We start from the raw sequence: 23,250 nt of genomic DNA, 5'->3' as shown, positions 1-23,250 counted from the left end.
ATGACTCTGAACACAAATTTCCCCCAATTGCCGAAAGGTGAATCACAAACACCCTAACCTGGCCGATCACACTACAGATAACGTTTACCTCCAAAAGTTTTTCCTTCTCCTTCAGCAAGTCTGATATTTCCTGAGCTTTTCTAGCTTCATCGGATGTCCCCTCATCCTTAAAATACAACAAGAAAAAAATAAGCAAGGTGACCACAATAAAAGGTTGCTTATAAGCCATATATATGTACAACAACATTATTTTCATCTTAGTACCATTGGTGATCTGCTTTAATATGGGGCCTTAGACTCTTTTGCATTTCATCCCTTGGGCTTCTGTTTTTGTATGCTATAAATTTGTAATAATAATAATAATAATAATAATAATAATAATAATAATAATAATAATAATAATAATAATAATAATAATAATAATAAACTCGTACCTCTATCGGGTTGCTTAGAGCATTCTTCACGAAGTCTTTTAATTTCTATATTGGACAAAAATTTCAACAAAACAAAACATCAGAGATAAAAGAAAATCTACATCTACGAAGAGAGGGTACCCCTTATGCGCCCAGGCAGCAGGAGATCTTATTAGAGTTGCCGCTGAGCGGCGAAAAAAGTGTTGGATAAACATCTTGTTTTCTAAGGGTTGGTAAAAGGAAGTAGGATGTAAATGTCTTTAACTGCTACAAATCACATTCTGTAATGTTCGTGACCAATTAATATAGACGGTCACCTATCTATCTCACAGAGGCGCCTCTTGAAGGACTCAAAAGTTGCAGCTGAGCCCAGATCGGCGGGCAAATTGTTCCATTGTTTGACAGTTCTAGGGATAAAGCTGTGATGGATATACGTCTTGTTCTTTAAGGACTTAAGGGTCTTAAAGGATTTGGAATGTAAATGTCTTTATTGCTACAAATCACATTCCGTTGTATTCATGACCAATTAATATGGACAGACATTTCTCCAATATGTTGTTCACCTTCACTTCTCCTTCGCTGTTGCTCAAACTGTGTTTCAGCTTTTGAATCACAGTTTCCTTCTCCTGTAAACTTGCTTCTTTTGTCTTCAGCTCTTCCTGTAATAAACACCACCAACATCCCTTAGTTGAGGAAAATATAGCGCGTTTTGTTTTCCTGATAAAATTCCGTCCCGATTGGAGCAAACAGCTTGGGTGACGTTTGGGTTTTTACAAGGATTTTACAACGCTGCAAGCAGTCAGTGTTTTCTTTTAATGACAACCAATCGAGAAGCCAAAAACTTAAACACGCAAGGAAATCGCTGGCATGGAACGAGCACTTAAGTTTAAGTTTAAGTTTATTGAAACTCTCTGGCAGTTGAAAAGAACTGAATTGACAAGCTAAATTTACAAGAGATAATGAAATAAATAAGCTAATCTAATAATACTAACAACTAACTAATTGAAGTATTTAAATGTAAAATATTCCCCCACTCTCCTGGTTCTACAATTAATTAAGTTTTTGAACAAGTAAAATTGCTGCGGGGTTGTCCTAAAATCATAATGGCAGCTATTAACAACGGGTTTCGGTAGTAAGTGCACCAGGGGGTGATCACTTTGCTTCATTTCATTCATACACTTAAAACACAAGTACTCTCTCCTATCAGCCAGTGTTGTTAATTGAGCCAGCTGGAGGGCCTCTGTGTAAGTCTTAGCCTCTGGAAAAATTATTTTAAGCGCTCTTTTTTGGACTGTCTCGATTACATCAGACAGGTAACCCGGAATAGACTGCCACACTGGTACTGCATATTCCAGGACTGGTCTCACTGTGGTTAAATATACCTTCAGGATGTTGGCATGATTAACACCCGCTCTACACAATACCCTTAAGGACTACAGTTTCTTACAAGCCTTCTTAAAAATGTACTCGACGTTTCCACTTGAGGTCACTGTCCATGAAAACTCCCAAAATCTTGTAACTTGTAACACGCTCTATCACATTATCGCCTATTATGATTGGTTTAAGCAAAAAATTTAAGTTATGCAAAAAATTGATAAACATTTCTTTACACTTAATTTTCACTTATGTTTCACTTAACCATTTGCGAGAAAAACGCATAGTTTGAATGGAAAGGCAGTTTGTCTTCTGTCTGACGTAAAGCAAAGCCTGCATACCTTTTGTCCTTTCAGCTGATCCTTCAGAGAGGCTGATGTTTTATGCAAAGCTTCGTGCTTTTCTCTGCTCGTGCTCTCTAGAAGCTACACAGAAAGAAAACATTATCATTAGCAAATAATGACTTGGAAAAGCCATTACGAGTCAGAGGACTCGGAAACTCAGAACAAAATGCAGCGAACACTTAGGTGAGTTAGTATTTTAGCAGCAATTTTTGGTAAGAAATTTTTCACTGGTAATGCCAGCGATTGAGTAAAAGTTAAATGATAACTAGAATATTAGTTTTAGAAATGGATGCACAATATAATCAAACTTGTTCGAATACCGGTGGGTATGCATATTAATGACAGCGATATTAATTTCATTTCATTAAAAACAAACTCGAATTACTTTGTTCTTTTCGTTCGCTTCCAGGACCGCAGAGTTCATTTTCTCGATCAGTCTGTCCCGTTCTCTCAGCGATTGTCTCAGCTGCTGAAGTTCCGCCTCCATGCCTTGTAAAGCCCGCAATTTATCCTCAGCTGCAACCTTTGAATGTGAACAAAATAAGATCAACATAGGCAACAGCAAGCCACTTCTAAAGATGACGATTTCGTTTTTGGCTTTATAGCAAACGACTTACAGTTATCATTTTAAAATTTCATGACATACACCTATTTCAATTAGGTTAATTCATGTACTCTTACCAAAACCGTACCCTCCCTTTAAAATTTGACTGTAAATTCACCTTACAGAAACAAATTCATTCGTATCATACAAGAAACTCTCATTTATATCGTTTGCCTCTTTGTCGAACTAACATCAAACAATTTTCCGTTTTTTACCAAGGACCTACATTTTACAACTCCTTGTGTACCGAAATCGTCAACTCGTCCTCCTCTGTCTCCTTTAAGAGAGCACTTAAGGCGTTTTTCTGTAATAACTATTGGTAGTTTTCATAAAAATGTGTTTAAGTATTAACTTTTTTTCGTAGCTTTTCTTTTCATATTGTATCCTTCCGTTTGACATTGTAATTGTATGAAATTGTAATTGTATCCGTCGTCATGTTCTTATCTTCTTTTTTGATTTCATCTTGGAAAACAATAACTGAGGAGCCCTAATTAATATAAGCTTCATAGTTTCCTTTAGGTCTCCTCGCCATTGTTAAATCTATTTATATTTTTTTTGTTTTCATTACATTTGTGGTGTGGCAAAATAAATAAACTAAACTAAACTTATGTGTTTCTAGCAAACTGCTAACTAACCTGTAAAGCACGGTCCTTTTCTTTCATGTAGTTTGTTAATTTCTTCACAAGGTTCTCTTCAGTATCAGACGGGTTCTGTAAAATAACAAGCCGTGATAATAAGCTAGGAACTTGGTAGTGATCGAAGTCTTAGGAAGTAGGCCTATGGTGGCAAGTAGGTAGGTAAGTAGGTAAGTAGGTAAGTGGGTGGGTAGGTAGGTAGGTAGGTAGGTAGGTAGGCAGGCAGGCAGGCAGGCAGGCAGGCAGGCAGGCAGGCAGGCAGGCAGGCAGGCAGGCAGGCAGGCAGGCAGGTAGGCAGGCAGGTAGGTAGGTAGGTAGGTAGGTAGGTAGGTAGGTAGGTAGGTAGGTAGGTAGGTAGGTAGGGAGGGAGGGAGGGAGGGAGGGAGGTAGGCAGGTAAGTGGGGAGAGGGTTAGGGGTAGGTACCGAGTAAGATAGGTAGAGCTGCACTTCAAGCCTAAGCACTGTAGATCTGCACCTTTCAAAAACTCTATATTCACTGGACCCTGATAACCTACAGCTGCATTTTTTTTTAGGATTGGGAGCATTGTTCCATTGTTCGTTCTTTTGTCCTCTCGACCAATGATGTAAGACCTTGCAAACGGTGCAGCTCGGTGAACCGGAAGAGGAATAGTAAAGAATTTTGCCAAAACAATGCGTCCTACGTAAAGCACAATACAGGTTAAAAAAATAAATGGCTCTTATCTTGTAATAATTGTTCGCGGTTTTCTATTTTAATCTACCTTCGTCCCGGAGTCATCACAAGCCTCCCTCAAAGCCTGCAAGAAATCCTGAAAACGAAAAACCATAAAATGATTTTAACAAAAATTACTGATTTAGAAACACGATTCAGGCAAGGTAAACAGAATCATTACATCTGTGAAGGATAACAGGGATTGTAGACTGTTACACTAGTCTGGGGGAGCAGACGCCTGAGCACAGTTCGTTTAAGGACGGTGCCTACTATTGTTACTACGCATACGTTCTGCGCATCTCGAGATACCTGGGTTTCCTATGGATGGTGCCTACTAATACAGGGATATTTTTGCGCGGTTTAAAACTATGCGGAGAAAGCTGAACTCAGCAAGTGTCCACAATAAGATCTGCTTTACCCGCACAGTCACAAACTGTGCAAAAATACCTCTGTATTAGTAGGCAACATCCTTAACAGGTATTTTTTTGACTGAAACAACAATGAAAGAGGATAAATGTTATTCACCGCAAGTAAGTTATCCTTCTCTTTGCTGCTCGCCGCTAGCTTCTGTATTACTCTGTCCTTCGCCTCCAACTGTTCTTGAGTATTTGCAGACACTTGCTATGGTAAGAAAATAGCAAAAAAAATCAATACCACAATGCCGAACCAAAACAATAAGATTTGGCCACAACAACCTGTGAAAAGACGAGCGTGGCCGTGCTTGGATCTGGACTGTTTCTGTAAAACTACTTTTACAATCCCCTTACATGGGTTTTAAAAAAACTGTATTATTGTATAATGCGATTCCAGGAATTTGATTGGCTTAGCGGCCATGGTATATGAGCCGTTATACCATGCCCAAGAAATAGAGACCATTAAATTGTGTTCTGGTTGTTCTTGGAAAGCAAAATAAGCAAGATTTAGCAAAATTTCTTGATTGATTTTACGAAAACAATTATTCCACTTACGCTTGTTGGATATGAGATGATTATAGCCAACTTGGCGCTACGCGCCTACTATCATCTCATATCCAACGCGCGCACGGAATATAAGTTAATTATGCCGACTACGTTCTTGTACATACATGTCGAATTTCGTTTATTTTTGCTGTCCACAAAACGCCTCCAAAGATGCAGCTGTAAAGGCCTTTGGGCCAATGTTGTTGTGTCACCTGTTTTCAAAAATCCTCATGTTTTACATGTTTTCACGTGGACGGACGTTTTCGTCCATTTTTCTGTCCACGAGTCCAGCTCCCCACGCTATTGGTTTTCAAAAATCTCCACCTGAGGCAGCGATTATTTAACAATCATCCTGCGAAATCGTGCGTGATATCGCCTGATACTTAACCGACGAGGCCATAAGCCGAGTTGGCTAAAATCAGGGCATATCCGCAAGATTGAGCAGGATAATTGTTGTACTATTCAACACATTGATAACAAAATACAGTTTTGTTACAGAAAACCTGGAGACGTTTTTTCCGCGGTCGTTACTTATTTTAAGCGCTCTGCCATTTTTCTCCCCGACACACGGAATCACGTATATCGCAAGATATCTGTTGTGTACGGACGACGAATATTGAGCATACCATGACCACATTTGTGCAGTGTTACTGACGCAGTAAGTGAGATTCCGTGAGGATGAAGACTATTAAATCGCCCTAAGAGGACACTCAGACTAACAAAAGAGTTAGCCTCCCACGCAGACGTCCTTAGGGGTTCGTAATGCGTTTCCTCGTGGGGGAGGAATCGCTTGAGGAACCCCTAAGGACGTCTACGTGGGAAGCTACGCAAGAGTATGCTGCATTAAAAGGCTCTTCAAGTTAGTTAACCTGATAAGCTTCCTCAAGGGCATCGATCTTGGAAGAGTGATCCCGAGACAATGCTCTATGCTTTTCCAATAGTTCCTGTTGAACAAGCGAAAAATATACAAATAAATAATGAAACTTAGGGTAGTTAAATACAACTCCAAAATAAGACCTGGACTGTTGTGTCTACAAAAGCAGTAGCGAAACAAAGTATACTTATGATCCCCAGGTGACATGGCAGCCACGTCTCCTCCCCCTCCCACTCCCCCTCCCCCACACCGACCTGGACAAAATTCGAGTCTATGGCTACCCTGATCATCTGATCTTTGAACAACAACTTTGATCATCTGGTCTTTGAACAACAACAACAACAACAACAATACTAATGATAGTAATAATAATAATAATAATAGTAATAGTAATAATAATAATAATAATAATAATAATAATAATAATAATAACAACAACAACAAATATCTTTAGTCAGGAGGCAACCTCACCCTCAGGTGGTTTTCAGGCTGGTTCTGAGTAAAAATTATAAATAAACAGTAGGTAAAAAATTATTAAATATAAAAAAAAGTTAAAAAGAGACAATCACAATAAAATCCTAAGATAGAATTAACTATGTAACAAAATTAGATATCACAGTTCACAAAAGCTTCTTAAATAAATCAAGGCTATCTGAATTTCTTATAGACAATGGAAGAACGTTTCACTCTTGAATCGCTTGATAAGTCAGTCCTAGTTGTCACCGCTGGCACCGAGATTTGGGCATTCTAACGTTGTCCTTGTGCCTAGTGTTAAAAGGGTGGATTTCCCTTAAGTGCGAAAAATTAAAATTCCAGTCAATCAGCCCATGCATGCACTTTGCGCTTTACAAATTTACATTTTTTTTTTAACTGGCCAACACCTTGAATAACGCGCTGAACAAAATCTGGGAGGAGTACAATATTGCCAAGGGTGGGTGGGAGGGGGGCCTGGAGAAGTGGATGTCGTGGTGTATATTTTTGATAAAAGAAGCAGAGACCGATACAACGTAGAATTACGGTTTAAAGGTGACCTTTAAACCGTAATTCTACGTCGTATCGGTCTCTGCTTCTTTCATCATTTGTATTTGTTAAGCCGATCAGATCAACAATTGATCCAACGTATACCAGCAGGATTATCGTCCACGGTTGTTGCTTGGACGTGACTGTATATTTTTCCCGTTTTGTATCGACCCCGACCTCCACCCCCTCACTAGTCTTTTTGTTCTTATTAAACGGCTCTCTCAAACAGCGCGCACACAGGAAAAAAGCGGGAAGCCTTTACCACTTTAGCACACAGCCTCCACAAATAAAATGCCATGACTTATAAAAACACTACAGTGGGAGACTAGAATAATTTAAAACTGGACTTACAACTTGTTCTCGTTCTTTTTGTTTCAGCATTTCATCCAGGCGTTGTTCCAGCAATTCTTTACCATTGTTTAATCTCTGTAACTCGACTTCTTTAGCCGACATGGACTGGATAAGTTTCTGAAACAAAAACGTACACCTGGAACTAAGGAGATGTAAACCCTCAACGGGGTACAGTACAGTAGCACGCCGGTGCAGGAAATCTCTCCCGCGCTTAGCCAGTCAATCAGCCAGTAAGTCGGCTGGTCAAACAATCACTCCGTCAGTCAATCAATCCACCGACAATCAATGGGTTATTCAGTCATTGAATGAGTGAATCAATCAGTCAATCACTCAACCATTCAGCAAAATGTCAAGTCACTGAAGTATTCGAGCATCAATCTTATTCGCAGAACTAACAATGCATCTTTGCAATACAGTAAACACCCGCATAAAAGAACAAGTGGATTAAGAACCTCCAGGCTGAAATTCGTCATTTTAGACAACTTTTATATAAGAACCTTACAATAAATATATGAAGACTTATTCAGGCTGACCTTGAAAAAAGTAGTTTCTGAAATGTGGGTGCTTACTGTATGTCACACACGAGCCCATCCCCCCACCCCCCCCCCCCCAAAAAAAAACCCTCCTTCGAGCGTCCCCTTGGAAGCACCATTGCTCCCAACAAAACTGCAATTAATCATTATTTTACTCCAGTGATCATTAATTTACATTTTTAACACGATGGTAACTTTTAAGGTGTTTTGAAAACCCCCAAAAGCCAGGCCTCTCATGCCCCCGGTTTTTTCGTAAGTAGGGAGAATTAACAGGTGAAAAAGAAAGCGGCTACTGTAGTGAGACGGAAACTTTATAATTTGCATTTACTTCCCTAAACCTTTTTTTTTAATCAGTGAAAATGCAAGGGGGAAATTTAAAAATAGGAAAATGTAAACATTTCAGCTCGTTATTCTTTCTTTTGGAAAGATACAAAGAAATTAATTAATGAAATGCGATGTTGGATTCACGTAATTGGCTTATTACGTGGGATGCCTGTGCAGTCCACGTTATAAAATGGGGGCCGTTTGTTCTTCTTTGTATCCACAAATGGACATCTTTCAATTATTAACTCGTTTTAGATGTATCAAATTCAGTTTTCTCCTAGAGGGGATCTTTTTGTCTCCTATTGCCCTTATTGTCTTTAACAAAAACAGTCCAATCAGAATGCAATATCTTAGTGTATGTCAGGAGGGATCGGAGGGGAGTTAATTACTATTGTGATTATTCAGGGCCTAGTGATCTCTCGGTGGAACTGAAAAGGCTTGACTTTAGTGGCGTGGCCATATTGTTTTAATGTTTTAGATTCCAATGTGCCGTTTTCAAAAAGAAAATTAACCCTTTTGAAACGGTGAATCGAAAGAATAACTTCTAAGAAGCACTCGACAGTAAAAACGGTGGAAATTGGAGAGTTAAAGGCGAAGGAATCATGCTTCTATTTGACAGTTGTAGAACCATCCAGAATATGTGGGGGAAAGGTCATTGATATTAAGCTAAAACGCAGATCGCATCACTTTGTCGAATTGATGCTTAAACGCAACTGGAAATCCACTTTCCAAAAAGATTAAAGGTTTGATTGTCCATTTTTACTAAACGTTTTCATTTAGGAAAGCTTTTTGCCAGTTTTCTTTCCGTTTTTTTTTTTTTTTTGGTGAAACGAAAACAATTTGTAATCTTACACTTTTATTTACATAACCAGAAAAGTGAGTCAGGCAACGTTATTGTAATAGAAATTCCGGTACAACGATAAGACGCGTAACACAAGGGAAACAACATAACGCTATCTTTGTGACTCAAAATATTCCATTAGCGAGGATAGTCTGCGAAGCATACAATTATAAGAATCAAGGGGCATCACTCGTAAATGCCAGTATAGGCATCTTGTTTCTGATCGTTCGTCGTTCAATGGCGAATAAGAACCAGCATCTGAACCGGAACTCTATTGTTTTCTATCTTTAGTGCTATGACGTCAGCGCATTAAGTCACGCAAGAAAATAGAACGGTGCCAACAAGGAAGAATTAATAAACTTCTCGTGCCGTTCCCTTTAAACTAGCTCAAAGTTCGAGTTCCTTTTTACAGCAACAAATAGTACAGCAAAAACCACCAACGATGGATGTCAATAGCGATAGCTGGCAGAACTTTTGTCTGACAATCAGAGAAAGATGTAAGTTTATGTTAAACAACGAACTAATGAGTGATTTAAAGTTTGTTGTTCGCGTCGGGAATGATAAAAGTGCGATTAAGCAAGTGATTTCAGCTCACAAGCTCGTTTTGTCGATCAGCAGCCCTGTGTTTTACGCCATGTTCTACGGTGAACTGAAAGAGACTAAAGACAGCGTTGAACTGCCTGACTGTGAGTACGAGAGTCTGCTGGAGTTTTTGCGTTTTATTTACAGCGACGAAGTCAATTTAAGCGGAAATAATGTGATGCAAGTGATGTACTTAGCCAAGAAATACATGGTGTCTTCACTCGCAAACAAATGCACGCAATATCTCCACGATAACTTGGATGAGTCAAATGTCTTTAGCATTCTTCCATTTGCCGAAAAATGCGAAGAACACAGCCTTGTAGATCAGTGCTGGAAATTGATCGACAGGTCAACAAAAATGGCCGTGGAATCAGACGGATTCCTGACAATCGAGAGATCGTTACTTGAAACAGTAGTTGAGAGGGCAAGACGTGATCGGAAAATAAGACAGATGCATTTGTTTGCTGCTGTAAATCAATGGGCAAAAAGAAAGTGTGAAAGGCAAGGTTTAGAGGCAGGTGGTGAAGGAAAAAGAAAAGTCCTTGGAGAGCGAGTCATCAACCAGTTACTATTCCCAGATCTGATAAAAGACGTCGAATTTGTCGCTTCGGTCCTGGAAAGTGAAATTCTTTCTCCAGAGGAAATCTTTAACCTTGCAAAGACCAGTCAAACATTACAATTTCCCAACATAAAACAGTGTGGTCTCCATTCCGACCTTCAACGATGCCACAGATTTCACTCGGTATCCGATACCCGCAAGGAGTACACCACCGGTCAGAGAGACTCCATTATTTTCATGGTAGACAAAAAGATCGAGTTGCATGGAGTGTGCTTGTGTGGTAGACGGAACTACCAACGTTATCAAATAGCCTTGCAGATAAAGCAAGTGGATAACAGATCACAATTAGTTGCTATGACAGGCAAGTTTTCCTCGCAGCCTTTAAAGAGTCCCCAAAATAAAAGAGTCTATCATGGCATCCAGATTGTATTTGACGAGGCTATCGCCATAAAGGAAAACACTCGCTACTGTGTAGAGGCTTTAATATCAGGTCCACTTTCCATGGCAGGATCAAACGGTTATCCGTTCGTCCAGTGCTCGGACGTGATGTTTGTATTTATGAACGGTGACCCACAGGAAAGCAATGGAACTACTGTTTCCCGTGGACAGTTTCCTGAATTTTTGTTTACTCTAACTAAGAGAAAATAGGTGGAAGGTTAATTTCTGAATGACAATTCGGGACTTAGTATAGCCTCTTATGCGCCTCCAAGTTGACTAAGCTTCTTTAAAGGCCCATTTTCACCCTTGATGCAACGCGTGCCGGGCTAAATTTCACGAGAATTAAAAACTAAATCGTTCATTGGGCAATGAAATTACAGAGTTTTGACTAGCTAAGCAGCCATGAGATAACAGCCATTATATCATACCCAAGAAATACTGGCCATCTGCTCTTTTTGGCGAAAGGAAATCAGCAAGATCTAGCCATACAGTCGACTCCCGATAACTCGAGAGTCGACTGTGCTTGTAATAAAACAGTCATTCCACTCGCGCTTGTTGGATATCGATGAATGATTATAGCCATTGGGACGCGTATCTATGACTGATCATACCCAATGCGCTCGTGGAGTCATTTTTAATTATCAAAACGCAGCAAGTACAATATTATTTATACGAAAACGAGTTTTAATTTGTTGTAAACATGAACTTATTTCCGTGTAAAAGACTACCTTTCGAGAAGATTTCAAAATCACATTAGAACAAAGAAAAAAGAAAGAAACAAGATGAATTAACCTGACGTAAAATAGAGCGATTGAGGCTTAATAATTCATAAGCAGTGGTTTTAAAACCCGATAAAACCTCCTCCTTATTAGCATGCGATGTTTAATGTTTTTGTCGTATACTAATCAGGGGCACCCAACGGATCGTTTAGGTAAATTATCTGTTCGGAAGGCCCTCAATCCCGACAATTTTCTAAAGGGAATTTTCACCTAGAACGTTCGTGATATGGGAAATTTAAGGCCTTGTGTTTTCGAAGAAAGGTCAGCTTTTTAAGATTTTCGGAAAGGAAATAAGACCTAAAGTTTTCGGGAAATGGACCGGCAAAAATGCCCCAATAATTTCGAAAAGACTCAAGTTCCCCTAGAATGACCGAACAGATAAAAATATTATAGTGTGGTCTGAAATGAACAAACAGAGCTTTAAAGGCATTCCAGATAGCCTAAAATTGCGTTTCAAAGGATTTGAGAGAAAAGGTAAGTGACGAGTGTTATGAATTATTACGAGCAAAAGTGGTCGATTGTTGACAGATTGTAAATTACTCATGCAAGAGAATTTTTCCTCGAAAGTGGGGCGGGGAGAGGACTCCCTTATATAGATATGTGCCGCCCCAAAGGGTATGGTTTTTGAACCGTTCTCGTCTGAACTGAAATAGGTATAGATTTGGACCATTTGGGTCTAAAAGTCTGAAACGAGTGTGGGTTTTCTAGGCCATGTCTGATAACGGGGATGGTATTTAGAGAATGGAGTCTTAAATGCGGGCATTGAAACACAGTAAAAACCTGCATATAAGAAGCTAGTGATATAAGAACCTACAGGCTGAAATTTGGCATTTAAATACCTAAAAATAGAAGAACCTGTTCAGCCTGGCAAAGAAAAATAGGTTCTTATACAAAAACAATCACTCCAATTTTGATGGTCAAAATTCTGGATTTTAATTGTGTGAGAAACTTCTGACAAAAAGTTATTGTGTATATGTTTTCTTTGATTTACATTTGTTTGGATTTTCACTAGAAATATGTTTTCCATAAAGCTACAGTGCAATATAGACGATTTTGTATTAGTAGTACAATATTTCTGCCAATGGTTACACTACGACAACCTCTGAAAAATAAGAGAACTTAATCAGCCTGAATTGCGAAAAACTACCCTAAAATATAAGAACCTGTTCAGCCTGACCTCGAAAATTCTAGGTTCTTATATGCGGGTTTTTACTGTATTCCAAATTTCGTCTAAAATTGGGTCGGGGTCTAGAGGACCCGGCGGCACAATCCCACCAAAAATTCTCAGGAGTACCGTCTCTCATCCGAGGGCCAGAGGGCTAGCTAAAGGTATCCTTCACCCTCAGAGGACCATGTTCTGACCCAAGTAGCTTGCGTGGCAGGAGTAATTGGGGAGGGGAGCGGGACCCCTTACTTTTTCTCGCTTCCCCCCCCCCCCTCCCCGATTATACCTGACCCAAGAAGAAATGACTCACAGTGTGAAATAGGGATTCTAGCATTGCGCGCATTTAAGGGAAAACTTCGTATGAAGCATAACTGTAAACGGAAAAAAGATCCTACCTGTAACTCCATATCCTTAGCACTCAAGGAGCTTTGCAGGGCAGCTATCATGGCATCTCTTGCTTTCAGAACTTCAGCGTGTTCCTCAATGGCCTGAAGTAATACAACAGTTTCATAACCATGCTTAGACAACATCGAAAAATTGGTGAAAAGCACTTCGAAAACTCCACAAACAGCTAACAGAGGCAAAGATGGGAGGGCATTTGTTGCAAAGCATAAACCCACCACCTCTTCACCCCTCCCCCCTTCCCCTCCCCCTACCCCTCCCCAAACAAACAAAACAAAGAGAGAAGAAGACGAAAGCAGTCACGACTGTCGAGTGGATTGTTGAGGGGAAAATAGTGCAGTTGTCCCTAAAACAACAACAAAAGGAATGGTTAATGACAGAAACTGGCCTAATTCTCCACAAGGAGGGAGTAATAGTGATTGATTGGAACCTCTCCCAACCACAAGCTTCCTTATTGTGACTACGACAATTTTTCTCAAAGGGATAAACGAACAGCACACTACAACGCATCAAAAGAGGTTAGTCGCCAAAATAATCTGTGATGGAGACTACGAGTCGTCCTTAGTTTTCCTAGGGATAGTAAGAGCGAAATATGCGAGCGCGCGCGAAAACTGACTCCTGCGAGGAGACGCGACGCGCAGAATGTAATTTTCGCCCGCTCTCGCGTGTTTTGCTCGCAGTAGGGACTACTGATAGTCTATGTATGACGCATGCTTTGAACAAACCCGGATTTGCTTCAGGTGAAAGTTGCATTACAAAAGAGACAGTAGTGGCTGATTTAATAAACACACCTGGTACCACTTTCTCTTAGCTGTGTGAGCTGCTTCTCTTGTTGCTGTCAGACTTTGGTTCAAGTCTTGAACTTTAGTGTGCAGATCTTGTACCTAAGAATTAATTGGTTGAAAAAATATCCATGAGAAAAATGGCTAAACTTACTGCTACCGAAGAAATAGAAAATCTTGTTTTCGTAGAGTTTTAAAGTGAGAGTAAGGATTGATAAAACTCCTAATTTAGGAAATAGCTTCAAATGTAAAAAGTCCCCGTTGTTTTAGTTGATAACTGGAAACAATTGTTACTCCAAAGACCTTAGCCAGCCTAATTCAAATGTATACATTTAAAACCGACTAAGAATTTTTCAAAATGATAGCTTCACGATCTTAGATTCAGTAGCGTCAACCAAAATGATAGCTTCACGATCTTAGATTCAGTAGCGTCAACCAAAAGAAAAAACTACAAAACAGAAAGAACTCTTGTCAGAAAAAAAAACCAGGTGATCAAGCCAACAAAGGTAGGTGAAAGTTGACAGAATTGACACAGTAACCGCCGGATTATAAACCGCAACCAAACACAGCCACATCATTTTCACGAGCGTAGGACAAAGAAAAATTTGAAATTTTTCTCTTCTTTAAGATTAAGAGAATCCTCTTTTTTTCTTAAGCATGGTAAAGCGAGATAAACAGGCGACTGCGCGAAAAACCTGCCTCCCATGACCAGACGCAACACGTGGGAAAAGAGAAAAATGTTTCCCCGGGAGGTAATTTTTGCGCGCGCTCGAGTAATCCTTTCACTTTACTTTCGCCAAGAAAAATGAGGGATTCCTATTAAACTTTCTTCTTTAGAAGTATCAAGAAGTGCACCTTTTCCGGTGTACAAACCTTTGAATTACTACTGACGTTCCTGGTATCCGTGTAATGCAGCTCGTTCCTTAATTCCTAAATAAAAAATTGTTTTGTCATTCATGTTGACAACTCTCATCTCAACAAGGAAAACTGACAGGAAACTTCAATGGGCTCTCTCACAGGCAAAGATTGCTTGAGAAAAGTTGAGTACAGACACTTTACAAGTGAAAATTCCAGGGACGGGAGGGGTAAGGGGTTGAATGAATAAAATGTCAGCGGGACTGGGAGGGTGGGTTAAAGTTGTGCAAAGATCTAATAATTCTTGGTCATTCATGATTTGTCATCAGACTCAGGGCTGTCAATAGCAGTCAGCATCAGCTATCCGCCTTACCGAAAAATATGGCGACTGGTACATATACCCATAATTCTTAGCAGGCATAAAAACGCTGATAAAAAACGCACAGTTCTAAAAACTTCAAACCTAGCATAAACGTTGTTGTTAGTACAGGGACGAATTTCGCCCCAAAAAATATGGTATTGCGGTAAAACGTATACCCGCCATCTTTTTCCGTACAGTGGATTATGGCCGGCAACTACAGTGAAGATAGCCAGCTAATGAGAGTTTGAAAATTAACTTTTGCAAATACACCAACATCTTTCATTGTATATAAAATCAGTAATAATTTCCTAAGATATGTCAAATATCATTTTGTTCACAAAAAATATATTTGATGCATTTTTCTGGAACTTGTCCAGCTGTCATACCCGTTTTGCCTTCTCCGTTTTCCTCAGTTGTTCCTGTAACTCCTAAAATATAAATAGGACAAAAGATATTATGAATATTGTGTTTTACTTAACATAAAAATTCACATTAAATGTTGCAGAAAGGTGCAGACCCAACTGGTAACTTAATTTAATAGAAATACTGCAGATCAACATCTACTTTATGATTGTATGCTACGCGTTTTACCTATTTTTGTTCCAAGTGCATTGCTGAGGTAATTTTGTTGTTCCCATGTGATACTTCATCTAAACAATCATACTAACATCCACAACCAATCTAACCTGCAAGCATGCTCTCCTCGGAGGGAGCTTGCTCACAAGCTACAACTGATCTATTCGTAACAAAAACGTCCTTCAGTTGACATTCAACGTTTTAGAACACCTTTGGTCACGTTTAAACGTTCATTTTCCTAACATTCATTGCCCCCTGGGATAACACTTTAAAATATTATGTGTATAGTCAAAAACTTAGATCACCAACTGGGTATGTCACAATCTGTTTCCACCAAAAGATGTTTACTGCATGTCACCTCACCTCTACTGTCTGCTTTCTGTTTTCAAGTTCGTCTGTTAGTTGTTTGATTCTTTTCTCACACTCTTGGATGTTTCTTGCATTTTTTTGTAATGCTTCATTCTGAAGTTGTAGGCACGAAACATGAGCAACAAAATTAATGAATCAGAATGCAGTAGAACGTATTTTTCTTGATAAAAGAAAGGTGTGGCCCACAAACTACTGTATCATACCTGGTGAATGTTTTGTTCTTGGCTTTGCAGTAGTTCATTCAGTTTATCTAGGTTATCTTTCAACTCCTGAGGTTTAAACAAAAAGGATTAAAACTGTGAAATAGTGTAAAGTTTCTCACCAATTCACTACCATCATCATCACAATCATTGAAAGCACCATTACAGGCTAACAGAACAAAGAAGTGTTGCCCCCTTAAATTCCTGGAAAATTTTGAAAATAAGCACCCATTCTACAACATCAGCCACTTAAAATCTGAGACACAAACATAACCTTTGTAGCTGGCAGTGTCAAACTTTCCCAGCCTTCGCTCAACATCCCACCAGCTACACAGACTAACATAAACATCCTTCCATTAATAAACCATTCCAAATACAAGCAAATTGAAACTGTTTGGGTTAGCAGTTCCATGGATCGAGTTAGTTTAGTGTTTCACACTTTAAAGCCCTTTTCAATTTCAAGACCAACCAATTTTGAAGCTCTCCTGAAAACAAAGCCCAGCTGAAACATTAACCAATTTTAAGTCTAGAGATCTTTGAGTGAACACAAGCCCTGAGATTATATTCTGAATTTTACAGTAAATTGCATCCCTTTGCGGAGGCCAACATTCTAATAATCTGAATTGGATGCATAGCTACCAAGAAAAACGTCAAGTTCACTCAATACATGGAGTTTAATTAATTTTGCTGAGGCTATATGTATCCTTGAAGTGTTTAACAGAGCAACAGAACAGAATATAGTTTTAATTTTCAAATATCATGCCAAATAGAATTCAAATGTCAGTCTACTTGCAAACCTTGTTTTCTGCCTCGGTAGAAACAAGCGACCCTCTTAGATCATCGATCATCCTGAAAGCAAAAGAAAAATAATAAGATTAAAAAAATATATCAATGAATCACTGGATAGGTTACAGAGGTGTGGAGTCAATGATTAATATTCATTAGGAATAAGGCTGGTACACAAGCTAGTTTTCTGTGACAGTCTGCATTAAGACAATTTTTCTATTCTTGTATGTAACAAAATTTGTCAAGGTTTCTTTTGACAAGTACTCCTTGCTAGAAAACTGTCATTCCAGTTTTGAACAAATTCACCAAAAAATTGTCCAGTCCTCTTTACATGCAAATAAGTAAAAAATGTAAAACAATTTGTTGAATAAAACTTGCTCATGAGATGATTTACCTGTCCTTTTCATCTAGAGTGGCTTTCATAGCAACCTGGAAAAAAAAAATAACACAGTTACACCTCTCCTAGCAACCACCTCCCTTAAGCTTGACTGGTTTGTAAATAAGCATTTTGTCTCTCAGTCAAATACTGTTTCAAAAATTTATTTCATACAACCACTGACTAAATACTTTAAGAAACCACCAGACAGGCTTTTAGCTAGAAAATGAAATTTGGGCATCCAAGGGGCACATTTCTTGAAAATATTTTGTCAAAGGATCAAGTGAATTTTAAATAATTTTTCCAAAAATTGAGGACTATCCAAATGATGCCTGGACACCCTTCTGGCTAAAGCCTTGCTGTCAGAGATGCCATTAAGGGCCACAACACCTAATTATTTTTAATATCAAGATAAATTGTATCACTCAGCCTTGTTTCTTTAGAGGAGGGGACCCCCAGGAGCCAGGGGAGAACCAACAAGGTCCTTGAACATGAGATAGTGGCTGAGGCATGCAGCCCTCCCATGACAAAAATCCACTCACTTGTAACTGCCATTGATCTTCATGGAACCCATCACCTGTGGTCTCTAAGAGCTTTTCATTTAATTGCTCATTAAGGTTAGCAGTTTCAGCCTGTAGATAGAAAATAAATCATTTAAGCCATACAAAAACAAAAGCAAAAATTGCAGTGTCATTATGATGCTAGTTCCTGATTCAGTCATTTTTCCAGCTACTCTGTGATGTTCCAAGTTGCCTGTTTTTGTTATGGTCAATTTGTTTTCTATAAAAATTATTATTAACATAAAACAACAAGGAGTATCCAGTCACTGTAATACATTCAGGATTTCCAATCACATTTTTTGTCCTTCGTTTCATTTAATCAATCAAGCACTAATCAATGCTCTCAAACTGTAAACTAAATTCACACTACACCATACATGTACATGTCAGCTGAAAACACTCAGAGATAACGCCTAGATTCAGAATGACAATCCCTGAATGCAGAGGGAGGAACAGAGCATATTAAACAAAATGTTCAAAAAGTCTCCATCCTACTGCAATACCAGACTGATTATCTACTCTGTTCAGTTTGTGCTGCTTCTACAGAGTTTTACTGAATAGCAAGCTTAAGGGTGGAAATACCAGGAGGGAGGGAGGGGGTGGGGGGATTCCCATGAAAAGGGTGGAATGCACGTACACTGCAAGCTAGTATTTCACAGAGAAACAAATACTTTCAGCAATTTAACAAGAAGTCACTTCTCAATACTTTATTCATGCAGGTTATCAACTCCAGACCTTAGAAAGCTGAATGAAAAAACATTACCATGTAAAAAATTGTTTTACTAGTCCTTTTGGACAAGTGCTTCATGAGTCTTAGTTGTTCGAGTCAAAAAACTACTCATCTCGGACAAGCGGACGAGTGAGAGATTTTTTCCCTGGAATGCCTGTCTAACCAAAATGAGTGATTTATACCCAAACAAGAGATGATGAGTATCCCTACCGCTGCCACATGGGAGTCCCCCTCCCCTGGGCCACACCCAATACAAACCATTTAGGTTATCTATTAATTAAAAATAAACATTTTATCACATACCAGCTTTTCCACCATGTCCTCAACATCATGCCTTGCAGCAGTCAAGTCCTAGATACAGTGTCACACAGGAAGGAGGGATTTAGTTTATTATTATTTGCTTTCTCCCATTTACAGATATTAACAGCAAAAATATTACACAGTACAAACTTTGTTTAAGTGGTGGGAGAGCCTGAAATAGAAACCAGGAGTTTACAAGGCCCAGGCTTTCACTGGAAAAACAAATTTCGAAAAAGTAGTCATTCATAATCAATGATTGCATTTCACTGAAGAAATTGAAAGGAAACAGAGGATGGAGATGCAAATGTCCAATGGTAAATGTCCCTGGTGCAGTCATTAAGGCCCCGTTTATATGGAGAAAAGTTGTCCCAGGAAAGGGGGTCACCCTCCCAGCCGAGTCAACTTCAGCGAGCATTCATATGAGAAAAAAGTTGACCCCCTCGCCCGAGCCAACAGTGTCGCGCATGCTCTGATTGTCTCGCCTTGACGGAGTTGACCCGGCTGGGTGAGCCAAAGTGTTTATAATTATGGAGAAAAGTTGGCCTGGCTAGAAGGGTGACCCTACCATCGAAAAAGGGTGACCTGGCTAGGCGGGTCACTCTTCCAGCCGAGCCAACTTTTTGTTTCTCATGTAAACGGTTCACCAAGTTTTGTAAGGAAATGTAGGAAAATTTGGCTCACCCAGGGTAGCTCAGGTAGGCGAGTGACCCTTCTACCAGGGACAACTTTTCTCCACATAAATGGGGCCTCAGCCACTTGTAATCATTTATGACTATTTTCTTGTTTTATAGACAAGGCTTCAATATCTGTTATTGAAGCCTAGTTGGTTGGTTTCATTATCAAGCCCCACAGTAAATACATATACAAAAAAGTCAAGGTTATTTTAATTAATTTATGAAAGTCAAAAGTCCAACCTTCTCCATCTCTTTGAGCTTGACTTCATATCCTTCTCTAATTTCTCTCAAATCTTCATTATGTTCCTCAGTGAGCTAGACATGGCAAATAGAAACACAAGAGTTCATCAAATGGAGCAAATGTGTTCTAAAATTACTGGCTAAAAGTAGTCCTTCTTGTTACTTATTAGGGAGCTTAAGCACTGATGACTGTGACAGCAACGACAACGCCGCAAAACAATAGGTTTAATGAGCAAAAACAATTGCAATTCTGCATATGTGTTTTACATTTGGTACATTTCTTTGCCGTCCTCTGCAAAACAACAACATGAAACGACCACATTTAAGGTTTTGTGGAAAAAGTGAATGCACGACAGTGACTTTTTCATTTTCTTTCTTAACTTGGACGCCACTCCTACCAATTTGGTTCCTGGATAGTTCACCATTTTTGTAAAAGTTGAGCGAGTTGAAATAATCGCGAAGTTGCACAAATGAAATAAAGATATATTTTCAGGTGAAGTTTTCGTTGCCGTTGCGGTCGTCCTTGCTTAAGCTCCCTATTGTCAAAGGTGATCACCTACAGGAGATGGTAAGATTAGGGATTAGGGCAGAGATCTGGGAGAGGGTGGTGCCGCTGGGACTCTGAAACCCTATCTTATAATAGCATTGCTTGATTAAAGTTTAGAGGTCATGAAAAAAGGGAAATGATCACTCCAGAAATAATAATATTATTGATGTGCAAAGATTTTTTCTGCAGCTGGTAACATACAGTAGGAGACAATGTGAGAACTCGCTGTTGGCTATTTGATCATTACTGTTGTAATCGTTTAGTTTTTTGTACAATTTTATTCTAGACCAGGCATCCCTTCCCAGAGCTGGCAGGGTCTGGGAGCAAATACATGTATCTATAAATATCATACTAGGATTTTGTTACTGTTTGGGTTCTTTGCATCTCAGAGCACATGGCGAGAGATAGTTGTAAGCTTGACCAGGAGAGTTACATGAATGCTAAAAACCATTCAGTCTGTAAAAAATTTAATATTATTGAGAGTGTGAGATTATTGTGCAGGAAGCAGTTTCGACAACAAACTTAGTGGTAAACAGTGAGGAGAAAATGTATGTTGAACTAAAGCTTGAAGGGTTAACTAACACAGGTAAAAGTGTGAAGAACACAGCATAAATTTTAAGATATTAAGACACCTCTTTGCTGCACACCAAATTCATTAACACATAAACAGGGTAATGCAGTTTTGTCTTTGTGAACTTCTACCAAATTTATCAGACAATTAATAAAAGTTATTGTCTTTTTAATTAATGTAGGATATTCTCACAGTGCACCATTTACATGTGTGTAAGGACAGAATCACCAGTTGCAGACCTGTTTGATCTGTGTGTCACTATGCTGGGCCAAAGCTTCAACAGCATTCCTGGGAGAAAGAAGAGAAAAGCAATAAAACAAGGATTTTTTTGTGGTGGGGGCAGGGTGCAAAAATAATAGTGACTGATGCTTCTGATCATAAACTTTTTATTAAAAGATATTCTGAATCACAAGTGCCATCAATTGAGCATTAATTTGACTTACGAGGCCTTGATAAGTAGTTCCTGTTTTTCAACAAGCTCCTTCTTCAACTTTTCAACTGACACCTTGAGTTCTATGTTCTTTAATAAATAAGAAATAAACAGAACTTTGATTAAATTTAAAATTTAACTTGGCAAACACCACATTAACTGAACTGCGATTAATTAGCAGTTATTAGAAGTACAAGTTCACACCTGTCCAGGAAGACAATAATATTATTTTTATAATTATTTACTTATTTTATTATTTCATACAATTGTGCAAACCAGCAACAGAATCCAGTACAAAGGCAGTTCAAAATTATTTAACACCTTTGCACAAAAGAGCAATAATATTGCGACATCTTACCAATACACTTAGTGAGATAGCACTTTTTATTTTCAATTGATAAATACTTTAGGTAAATAGAGTTTGAGATATTATTTCAGAGTTTACAACACCAAATTACAGTGTAAACTGTAGCTAAGGAAACCAGTTTCCCTTTGAGACAGTGAGAAGTTCTAGAAAGCTAGTGTTCCAGATAGTGGAGGCAGGGAGGGGGGGATTCTACCATCATGATGATTATTTAATGAATTATTTACAGGATAATAACTTCAATATCAAACAATTACACAATAAAAATAAAAAACAATATTTAACAATGTATGATCTTAATTGAAGGACTGACAGCTGCACGTACTACTTTGCAGGACAGAAGAGACTGCAAGTAGTACCATGCAAAAATTGTAATAAAGAGGTTTAAATCATGAGTGAAAAGGCGACTTGGAGAAATGAATCAGTGAAGAAGAGTTCTTAAGTCAAATAAACTCAGAAAAAAAATTGGAGAGAGAGCAGATGCCAGATAGATGTTCTACCACTTAGCTATGGTGGACTTGTGGTGAGCTAAGCCATATGACTAGAGCAAAATGTGATACACGCCATGCCAGAACTGCAAGGCAGAATATGTCGACAGTGGAGCAAGAAATGAATATGTGATTTACATGATATGGTAACTTTGATAAATGAATCAGTGAAGAAGCGTTCTCATTAGTCTAATAAACTCAGAAAAAAAGGTTTACCGGTAACTTGTCACAATGATTTGTCTGAGCAAACAATGATGACAAGTTAATTTCTTCCTCTTTTTTATGAATCAATCTAAATATCAAATTAATACATATTCTGTAAATTTTTTTTTTTTTAACTTACAGCCTTAAAAATATCCTCTGGAATATCACTATGATTCTGCTGCTCAAGGAAGTAAATCCTCAGCTTCAGACCAAAATTTTCCTTTTTCAGCTCTGAAATTTGCTGTTGAAATAAAAAGAACAAAACAGACAACATTTAATTAGTCACGATAGTCATTTCATTTGGCTGTACAGTGCCCACCAACCTTGAAAATCAAAACAAACCAAATAATCTTCATGGAAAGAAAATTTGAAAGGCTATGGTAATAAAATAAAGTTCAAACCTCGTTCAGCTGTTTTGCCATTGTTCAGAAAAAAGCAAAACTCTGGGATATGGAAATTGTTTTTGTGTGAATTTTGACAGCCTAAAATAATATTAAATATGAACACTAATCTTGACATTTTTTTTTTTACTTTATCCACATTTTCAGTGTTTGAGTTTTCCTGTTTTTCTTATATTTCATAATCCAAGACCTCAACAGTATTATGAGGACATAAAATTGAAAATGAAAAAGATTCAAGCTTTTACTAAAACAATGAAATACACAGACACACAAAAACACAGCTTGTCATTACAAGTATGCGCATAAATCACGTCTGATTAAAATTGATATCCATTCCAAAGCTTCACGTAAGGGACACATGTCTTAAGCATCATCCACACGTGTCCATTTTTTATCATTCTTAATTCTCAGTTAGACCTTCCATCCATACGCATGCAAAGAAAAACAATACATTTTAAAAAATCTCAGAGTCTAATAATTATTATTACTAGACTCCAAGATTTTTTAATATGGAGATTATTTTATCCTTCATGTATGGACAGCAATA

The 23,250-nt window shown here is 38.4% G+C and overlaps 1 protein-coding gene across 4 annotated transcripts in view; it reads right to left on the bottom strand.

Annotated features, from left to right (window-relative positions):
• The window catches only part of LOC146479146 (uncharacterized), a 59,052-nt gene that overhangs the window by 31,658 nt on the left and 4,144 nt on the right, over positions 1–23,250 (bottom strand). For 2 of the 4 annotated variants that reach the window (XM_085111385.1, XM_085111381.1), the window contains exons 4-27: positions 22,442–22,543; positions 21,260–21,336; positions 21,056–21,104; positions 19,699–19,773; positions 18,788–18,835; positions 17,737–17,826; positions 17,213–17,247; positions 16,830–16,881; positions 16,036–16,101; positions 15,827–15,925; positions 15,274–15,315; positions 14,545–14,601; positions 13,681–13,773; positions 12,883–12,975; positions 7,267–7,383; positions 5,891–5,965; positions 4,588–4,683; positions 4,112–4,159; positions 3,371–3,445; positions 2,517–2,654; positions 2,129–2,212; positions 977–1,072; positions 435–479; positions 89–166 (exon numbers count right to left, since the gene is read on the bottom strand). In XM_085111385.1, the coding sequence (XP_084967511.1) occupies positions 89–166; positions 435–479; positions 977–1,072; positions 2,129–2,212; positions 2,517–2,654; positions 3,371–3,445; positions 4,112–4,159; positions 4,588–4,683; positions 5,891–5,965; positions 7,267–7,383; positions 12,883–12,975; positions 13,681–13,773; positions 14,545–14,601; positions 15,274–15,315; positions 15,827–15,925; positions 16,036–16,101; positions 16,830–16,881; positions 17,213–17,247; positions 17,737–17,826; positions 18,788–18,835; positions 19,699–19,773; positions 21,056–21,104; positions 21,260–21,336; positions 22,442–22,543 (1,830 nt within the window). Of the gene's footprint in view, positions 1–88; positions 167–434; positions 480–976; positions 1,073–2,128; positions 2,213–2,516; positions 2,655–3,370; positions 3,446–4,111; positions 4,160–4,587; positions 4,684–5,890; positions 5,966–7,266; positions 7,384–12,882; positions 12,976–13,680; positions 13,774–14,544; positions 14,602–15,273; positions 15,316–15,826; positions 15,929–16,035; positions 16,102–16,829; positions 16,882–17,212; positions 17,248–17,736; positions 17,827–18,787; positions 18,836–19,698; positions 19,774–21,055; positions 21,105–21,259; positions 21,337–22,441; positions 22,544–23,250 lie in introns of all 4 variants that reach the window. The other 2 variants (XM_085111382.1, XM_085111384.1) reach the window with 2 other exon arrangements.

The sequence above is a fragment of the Pavona decussata genome, unplaced genomic scaffold, assembly GCF_977016875.1.
Source record: "Pavona decussata unplaced genomic scaffold, jaPavDecu1.1 SCAFFOLD_61, whole genome shotgun sequence".
In the NCBI taxonomy this organism is placed as follows: Eukaryota; Metazoa; Cnidaria; class Anthozoa; order Scleractinia; family Agariciidae; genus Pavona; species Pavona decussata.
Note: the sequence above shows the minus strand (reverse complement) of the source record. Positions and strands in the feature narration are given on the sequence as shown.